This window comes from Vigna unguiculata, chromosome 3 (assembly GCF_037176805.1).
Source record: "Vigna unguiculata cultivar grain cowpea cultivar isolate G323 ecotype 2 chromosome 3, ASM3717680v1, whole genome shotgun sequence".
In the NCBI taxonomy this organism is placed as follows: Eukaryota; Viridiplantae; Streptophyta; class Magnoliopsida; order Fabales; family Fabaceae; genus Vigna; species Vigna unguiculata.
In genome coordinates, this window is record NC_140794.1 from 14,940,293 (window position 1) to 14,949,553 (window position 9,261).

At 31.7% G+C, this 9,261-nt stretch overlaps 1 protein-coding gene and 1 long non-coding RNA gene across 2 annotated transcripts; one reads left to right on the plus strand and one right to left on the minus strand.

The window, feature by feature from the left end:
* Positions 1-1,711: 1,711 nt before the first annotated feature.
* LOC114179681 (uncharacterized) lies at positions 1,712-2,233 on the plus strand. The gene is made up of 2 exons (XR_003603514.2): positions 1,712-1,861; positions 1,951-2,233. It is a non-coding gene; the product is annotated as an uncharacterized LOC114179681 (long non-coding RNA).
* Positions 2,234-6,374: 4,141 nt separating this feature from the next.
* Positions 6,375-8,350, minus strand: LOC114179667 (uncharacterized). The gene is made up of 3 exons (XM_028066079.2): positions 8,219-8,350; positions 7,442-7,511; positions 6,375-7,268 (listed from the first exon to the last, which is right to left on the minus strand). Exons 1-3 carry the CDS (start codon positions 8,243-8,245, stop codon positions 6,583-6,585), a joined length of 783 nt encoding a protein of 260 aa, XP_027921880.2. The 5' UTR covers positions 8,246-8,350; the 3' UTR covers positions 6,375-6,582.
* Positions 8,351-9,261: the final 911 nt, after the last annotated feature.

Genomic DNA, 9,261 nt, shown 5'->3' on the forward strand with positions numbered 1-9,261 from the left:
TATCGTTTACGGATGGTTTCAAATTTTTTAAAAATAAAAATTGTTATAAAAAATTGATTAAAATACGTTAGACTTACACATTTTTAGAGATGTTAATTTGGCCCGTTCAAGGAACTTGGACTTGGTCCATGTGGACTAGGACTAAAAAAGTCTACAATGAAAAAAAGTTCTCATCAAAGAAGTTCACAAGATCAAAAATCTCACAAAAGTCATGTGGGTCAAGATCAACACATGAGCTTTCATCTTCAATAAGAAAAATGTATTATTTTTTAAAATAGATTATTATCTGTGGGACGGGTCCGATGATCCGGACTGGCCCAACAACCCGGACAAGCACGACAACCCAAATAGGCCCAACGACCTGGACTTGCTTGACGACCCTGACAAGCACAATGACCCGGACGAGCTTGACGACCCAAACGGGTCCAACAACCTGAACAGGTCTGACGACTAGAATGGGCCTGACGATCAAAACGAGCCCAACGATCCGGTCGGGCACAACTATCCGCCCAGGCCCGATGATCCAAGCGAACCAAACAAATCAAACTGGCCCGACGATTCGAACGGACCCAATGATTCGGACAAGACCAATAAACCGAACAAGCATGACAATATGGACAGGCCTAACAACCCAAAGGGGCCTAACGAACCAGATGGACCTGATGACCAAGATGAATTCGATGACCAAAACAGGCCGGATGAGTCGGACGAACTTGAAGATCCAGACGGGCCTAACGACCTTGATAAGCCAATCCAAACTATCAAGCCCTTCCGGGTCGTCAAGTCCTTTCGTATCGTCGGGTCAATTCCGATTATTTGGCCCATTTGGATCGTCGTGCTACTTCAGATAGTTAGACTCATCTGAATAGTCAGGCCCGTCTGGATCGTTGGGCCCGTTTGGATCGTTGGGCCCGTCCAAATCATTGGACATGTCTGGATCATTGGGCCCGTTTGGGTCGTCGGGCCCGTTTGGGTCTTTGTGCTTGTTCAGGTCGTTGGGCAGGTCGGGGTCGTCGGGCCCATTCGAGTCGTTGTGCTTGTTTAGGTTGTTGGGTCCGTTGGGCTCGTCTATCTCGTTGTGCTTGTCCAACTCGTTGGGCTCATCCAGCTCGTCGGGACTGTCCAAATCGTTGGGGTCATCCAGCCCATCCAAATCGCCATGCTTGTGCGGGTCATTTGGCTCGTCTTGGTCTTCAGGCCCGTTCGGGTCATCGTGCCCATTTGGATTGTCGGGCCGATTCAGGTCGTTAGGTCTGTCCGAATTTTTGATCCTGTCCCTGTCGTTGGGACCCTCCAGGTCATCAGGCACATCTAGGTCTTCAGGCATGTCTAGTTTATTGGGCCGATTCGGGTCTTCTGGCCCGTTTGTGTTGTAGGGCTCATCCGGGTCGTCGGGCTTGTCTAGGGCTTCAGAATTGTCCGAATAATCGGGCACGTTTGGCTTGTCGGGCCTGTCTGGGTTTTCAGACCCGTCCAAGTCGCTCGACTTAATCTTTGATTCTGACTTAATGTAGTATTATTTGGGAGATCTAATCCACTTTAACTCTAGTCCTAACCCACTAAACGGGAGACTTTGGGGGTTGAGACTTTTTTTTTTTCCTCCTCATTTGGGACTCCCAAAAAAAGGACTTAATGAAAAATGGGCCAGGACCGCCCATAGGTTAGGAAGCAAATTGACACTTCCACGTATTTTTGTCTTGGTATCAACGAATTGACTTTTCCTCATTTCTTCCTATTTGGCTCAATATATCTCTACCGAATTTGTTTTATCGTCCCTTGTCTCCAAAATTCCAAAACTAAGGTGAAACTTCAAATAAAGCTTTTATTTCTTCCTTTCGGTGCTTGGATATAATGTTCTTTGGTGAGTACTTCACTTATTTTCTTCTCCTTTCTCCGCTAACCCTCTCTAACCATCTTTAATACTTTGATTTTTGTCAATGAAAATCTTAGTTGTTGGTGCTATATATGTTGCTTCCATTCGAGAAGATTGCTCGAAGATTCTCCATTTTCTCCATCCAAAGGCTTCGCAACTTGGTTCCTTCTAGGTCAAGGGAAGATTTCCGATTCTTCGTGAAACTATTTTATGTTGAATATGAGCATATGTTACTTTGATGAAAGTTGCATGATTTTTATATCTCGTGCTTATATATTTTTGCAGTTTGAGTTTTGAAAGACCAAACCTCTGGATGCATGTTCGTATTTTTTTTTTCTAAAATTTTTATATTTGTTAAATCTGTGCTCTTTTCATGAAATTTATTGAATTTCTGTGGCTTAAAATAAATATTTATTTTGACAAACATATTGGCCGAAAATCTGGTTTCCGCAAATTTGAGAAATTTGACAAGTTGTATGGCATACATTTAGTTACAATACCTGTACCTAAACAGTTAATAAAATTAAAATAGTTTTTAAGAATGATGACACATACACATTTTACTTTTTCTTACCTATTTAACACTATTAAAATTATATTTTTATTTTTAAAATTAAAATAATTTAAGAAAATAAATAAATAAGTATATTAGGTTTTTTTATGTGTGAAGTTTCGGAGAAAAGTCATGGAAATTGAAGAACTTGAAGGATATAATACCATCCCTCTGTAGCATTGGTATCATAAAACAGCCGACAAAAGAAAAACACCAATTAGGAGATGGCCCACCACAGAAAACAGATGACATTGATTTGACAAATGAAAATGCGAGGAAGAACATGTGGTTCTGATAAGTTCTGTAGTGTACACCATTATCGATATCCAAGCATATAGAATTAAACCCTCCAATCATTGAATTATATATATATATATATATATATATATATATATATATATATATATATATATATATATATATATATATATATATATATATATATATATATATATATATATATATATATATATAACTTTAACCAAGATTATAAGATTGAACTAGTGTTGGAACTTATATGAATAAGTTATTTTTGTGTTTTTTTTTTGTGACGGAGATTACATATAAATTTTATTTTACTTTTCTTTCCTAACTTGTGACTTTTTAAGTGGGTAGAGGATTAGAATAAGGTCTTATGTGTTTGCATGAGCATAGAAGAAGTTAAATTTGGTTGAATAAAATTTTATTCAACAGTAAAGGTACTTTGAATGTAATTACACTTTTGATTTCTTTAATACTTAATGATGCCTCAACAAAAAAATTATTTAATAAGTAAGTATGATTTTTAATGCTCTTTAACTGATTTTTAGGGTGTTTAAACCCTAATCCAAACACACCCTAACCACATAAATTCTTTGCTTTAACTATTTAAAAAATATTTTAAAAAAATTATAGTATTAATATATTTATATTAAATTATTAAATTAATTGTAAAATTATGTGTAAGAATAAAATTTAGTTAAAATATTATGAGTGATGGTTAATTTTATTTGTACTAAAAATAATATTTAATGAGCTAACAAATTTTTCAAAAAATTATAATCTTGTTTAGAAAAAAGAGATTAGTTACTTATCTCTATTATCTTAATAATCAAATTTGATTTATATCTTCTTTTTTATCTTTTTCTTTTATTTTTCTGTGATTTCTCATGTACTAATCCTACTCGTTACATCTTGCTTTCTTCTTAAACATGCTTTCCATAGTTCACTTTGACACATTAGTAAGTATAGATTAGTTTATTGTCATCTCTTATATGTTATGCATGTGTCTCACTGTTTTATTTTATTTTTTATTTTAAGTAGTTAGAAGGAGCTAGTTGGTATCACTACTAAAAGAACATATATTTCTTACCATTTTTTTTTAATTTTTTTTCGCAGGAAATACTTACACATTTTGTTATTAAAACAAATTTACAAGAAATTGCTACCAATTTTTTAGTAAAAAAACACTTTTCATAAAATAATTTATAGAAAATACTTGCGAATTTTATAATTTTGTAGGGAATAATTAACCACGAAGTAATTACCTGTCAATTAAAATTATTAGAAAAAAATAGCAAATTTTTTTTGAATAATAAACAAAAACAAGAAAACATAAAGAAAAGTAGTTGATAATAAGGATAATTTTGATTTTGAAACTCATGATATATAGTGAGGAAGATTTAAATGATGATTATACTCTTTATAAAAATATATGTGATCCAAGCCAATGGAGAATATTGATACAAATTTGAGACATTTATTAGTAAAAAAAAAAAAAGAGGCTATATTAACATCATTGATGTACATTTCCCAAAAGATAACTATTCTAGGCATTTTTCTTCATATTGCATAATTTAATCTAGAGATTTGTATATTATACAAATAAAATAGAAGGTCGTAAAGATAGGAGAAATCTTAGTGCTAAGTTGAAGAGTCATGAAATAATTAATGAATGAGCATATTTCTAAAATGAATGCATGGATTGATTTGGAAATGAGATTTGTAAAAAATAAAACAATAGACTAATATGTTCAATAACAAATACATAGAGATAGAGAGAAAAGTGTTGTTAGGAATTATTGTAGATGCAAAAAATCTCGGTAAAAATAACTTAGCTTTATGTGAAAACAATGAAATGCATCAAGAAACTAATGAAATTTTTTTAAGTCTAGCCAAAATATTACAACATTTGATCCAACTATACAAGACATATTCATAGAATTAAAGATAGTGAAATTCACAGCTATTACCTTGGACATATAATATATAAAATGAGTTGATAAATTTGTTAGTAGGGAAAATCAAAACAAAAATTATAAAAGAAAATCCACTATACTCCAAATATAAGTTATCATAATAGCAAATGTATTTTGCATTACAGTGTGTGGATATTCCATATTCCTTATAACCCTTGAGAACACTATAAATGCTTGTTATGATTTATATACTTTATTAAAAAAAACAATGCTATTCTCAAAACAATGTATTATATAAAATTATACAAATGTATTTGAGATAAGTGTCACCTACTTTACTTTTTAAATAAAAAGTTATAAACAGTAAATGTATTCGTAAAATCTGTTCAAGAATCACCTAGAATTGTACATTTTAGATAAAACAATTACTACACTTCAAAGTAAATTTGAATAATATAAAATATATGAAGATATTTTTTATTTTTTATTCAGTGTTAAAAAATTAAAGTCATTGCATTGTATACTTCTGAAAGAAAAATACTTAAACCTTGAAAAATGTTTGAAACATGATAATTTGTTGGATTTTGATGGATTTTGATGGATTGAATTTTCTTTCAGAAGTAAATATCTTACAGAAAATTATAGGATTGAAAAGTGATAAACTAATTGACATTCTTAATTATATAAAAATAATATATTATTTTTCAAATGCATATATTATTTATAGAATAATATTAACAATATCAGTATTAATTATTTCGGTTGAAAAGAATTATTCAAAAACAAAAATAATAAACATTTATTTAAGATTAATAATGTCTCAACAAAAATTAAATAAATTGATCTTATTATCTATTAAAAAAGTTGTTAAAGGAAATTAACTAAGACAATTAAATAGATAATTTTGCGTCACAAAAAACTCGAAAAAAAAAAACTTTAAATAAAATTATGATACACTTTAACATAAATTGTTTTACCGGTATATAAAAGTGTTTCTTTTTGAAGATTGCTTTAACCTCCAAACCCTTAAATTCTGTCTCTAAAAACACTATGCTTGTTTAATTTATATTCTTTATTATAAAAAAAATATACTATTCTCAAAACAAATATTACAAAATTATGCTATAAAGAAGTAAATGCTTTTGGTAAATGAGAAATGGTTAATATTTTGACCATTATTAAAGCAATGATATAAAATTATACAAATGTGATAAGTGACACTTATTTATTTTACATATAAAAAATTATTTATAACAAACTTATTTGTATAAGTGTGTGGTGTATAATATATTTATACAAAATATAACAAGCATGACTTAATCAGGTGCATGGAAAAAGTATTACATGTGATTTCTCTTTGTAATCAGGTGCATGACTTAATGAGAGATAGCAGTTGGTTAGTCAAAATTGTATTGTACCAGTTTAGTAGAATTGAAAATGAAAATAGAGATAAAATTAAGAAAGAGAGAATTATGAGAAAAAAAATCAAAATCATTGACAGATATTTTAAAATTTAAATTGGTTTGGTAAATTTAAAATCAAATTTTAGTCACCAACTAATTTCCAACATCAAAATCAGTTCCCATAATGAAATCCTGTTCGTCTTCATTAGTTCCCATCACTATCATGATACTGATAGTGTCCCGTACTTTACAAAGACCAATGCTGATAAAAAAAAAAAAAAAAAACTCACAAAGACCAATGGTGCTTTAAACTGATTTTCTTAAACATGATTTTATCTGTGTGAAACTGAAACGAACGAGAAATCATATGCGAAAGAAGAGTAGAACATATAGCTATTAACTTGAAACAGTTCTATATGGTGTCCAAAGCATGCATACCAACAATAAACATAGTCCTCAGATACATGCTAAATAAATTGCATGATGTAATGCTACATATACTATTATTTCTCTCCTATAAATGAGAAATGATTATTACCCATACGTTTTCTCTCTCTTGGTGTTCATTCAGAATTATTACCCAGTACATGTATAACCATCGTACTTTTGGGTTCCCTTCTTTCCATTGTTGTAGGCATGACGAATTGCTTTTGGCTCCTTAGAATTTCCAACCTTTGCATTCCTGAAACTTTGCGAGTGTACGCTCCGGTTGTTAAAGATATCTTCATTTGTAGAAGTCCAAACCTTTGCACTGCTAAGATCTTGTAGACCCGAATCATGGTTGTTATAGGAATCTTTACTTGAAGAACTGTTAACCTCACAATAGCTGTAATCTTGCTCCCCTTCGCCATAGTTGTTAAAGGAGTTATCAATTGCATAGCCATGCTCAACAGAATTCGAAGTTTCGCAGCCATGAATGGTGGAAGCATCGATTCTTTGATGCTCTTTGTTGTTGCCATGTTGGTTAGGGTTATTGGTTTCTTTGTTCCTTTTCTGTTTATCTTTCCCACTGAAACTAGCTTCCAGAAAGTTGTTGGATTCTCCACGATTCACGTGGCTCTCTCTTTCCTTGCCCTTGGCGTTTAATTTCTCCGTCGTTTTCATTAGCCAATTGGTTATACCATTTAGATAAACAGTGAGGAAACGAACTGCGAATACAAGAAGCGAAAAGAGCATATAGATGAAGGCAGATATAACAGATAGAACTTCGCTAATGATCACGAATGGGGACGCTTCAAAAGTTTGCTTGTCCGAGGAGAGTTCTGCAAAGTTTTGCGAGTTTGAACAACAAAAAGGGGATCAAAGATTACTCTTCTTCTACTAAAGCAAATTTGAATGAAGTTGAAGAATGGATTCTAGTAATGCAGAAGAGTGAGAACATTCAAATAATAATTAATATGAATGAATCAAAGTTCATGTAAAGAAGAGTATATACCTGCATATTCCACGGACTTGGTTTTGCTTCTGGTTGAAGCAACAGGTTCGACAGGTTCCCAAATTGGTGCCTACAGCATGAGTTCTTGATTAATAAATAAATTTCTGGGTAGAAGAACCATATAGGGTAGTATAATGATATATAAAATATATGCATAACAAAGATGTTATAACTATATTTAACGAAACACAAATTCATACATATTATATATGATTTCAACAGATCTATGTTTTGTACCAAAATTTGTTTTGACGCATGTTGTCTAAGGACAAGATCCAACCCTGCAGGATCAACCCAGGAGAAGAAAACTTGGGGCTCGGAAACCTTTGTGAATATAGCAATTAAGAGAGAGAAAGGGAAATTGGACTAAACTCTCAAAAAGGCAAAAGGGTTTAGTTTAGCTCCTTACACAACAGCATCGATCTCGTGGATCAGCCAGCCATGTACAACGAAAAAGAAAAAGACTACATGATTTGCGAGGTTCCAGTTCCAAAAAAGTTAGATCCATCGTTAGAAAAGTCAAAGATGTCAAAATAGGGTTTCAATGGAACCTCTAAGCTTTAATTGAGAACCTAAACTGAACCTCCATGGCCCCAAACAAGTGAAAAGAAGCTTGAGGTTGCTCTAGTGTGTTGGTTGGTTGTGGATCTTCAATTCACCAACTCAGGCACAATGATAGTTTTGGTTGATTAGAAAGAGAGATAAAAGATCTAATAATTAGTAACAGTGATATGACAGGAAAATGAAACAGGATGAGGTTAATTGAAGAACTCATACCTTAACTGAATTCTGCTTCATTTCCATGAAACTATGCAGAAGGAGTCGCTCCTTTCTATTTTGTGCAGGAGAGAGAAAGAGAGAAGTTGAAAGAAGAACAAGAGAGAAGTTGAAACTATGCAGAAGGAGTCGCTCCTTTCTATATATAGATTGAAATGCTCGATAAAAACACAAGTTTTTTTTTAACAAAAAAAATCATGTAAATTATACGTTTAGTAAACATATGTTAAATATTATCGTCATCACAGCTTACATTTTGAACTCTCATATTTGTGCCTAGAGATAGAGACACACAATTATTCATATATTTGTAAAATAATTGTTGAGCATATATAATTAAACTATTTTCATTGTTATCCAATTACATTATGTTGTACATGAGCATTGTACATGAACTCTATGCTAAGTTCCTCACTCTAATGCCCAAGAATATCTAATCCACTAATCTCATTTTTACTTCATCTCCAATTGGTAATTGAGTGGAAGTTGGAGTCCCCAGATGGATGGATCCATTTTGAACTCAAATTCAAAGAAACCAAAATTTGAAGACTCATTTATGAATCAAAATATAAGCCGAAATTTAATTGGTGAAATAAAAAGTCAAATTTATAAATATTAATTAATATCTTTCCTGTAATTAAAAAGGCTATCATATTAGTATGTATGGTAAACTTATAAGCCCTCCTTTTGCTGTGTACAATAAAATTCCTAGTTTTAACCTAATAGTCTTTTGCTGACTGAAAAACGACCTGATAAAAGTCATCATGGTTCTAGTGTTGTATATAGTTCACTTTAAATCTCAGATTAGTAAGATTCATTAAACTCATACGAACTAGCACAAAGATTGTTTTGTAAATTATTGGAAAATTAAAGTTCACTTAATGAAACTTGAAAACTAAAATGCATTGTGATCAAATCCCTAAAAAGAAGAATCATCACGTAGCAATCATTTTTAGACACAAAAAATATTATTCATTATATTGACTAGATACTATTTTATACACTAGAGATTATTAATATCTAAATAGTTTCTATTATAAATA

Bases quoted from the DNA above. Each gene is read 5' to 3' on its own strand.
- LOC114179667 (XM_028066079.2), bottom strand. From the start codon at position 8,245: ATGGAAATGAAGCAGAATTCAGTTAAG. The intron at 7,512-8,218 runs GTATGAGTTCTT...CTCATGCTGTAG, and splicing joins TGAAGCAGAATTCAGTTAAG to GCACCAATTTGGGAACCTGT. The intron at 7,269-7,441 runs GTATATACTCTT...AAAACTTTGCAG, and splicing joins CAAGTCCGTGGAATATGCAG to AACTCTCCTCGGACAAGCAA.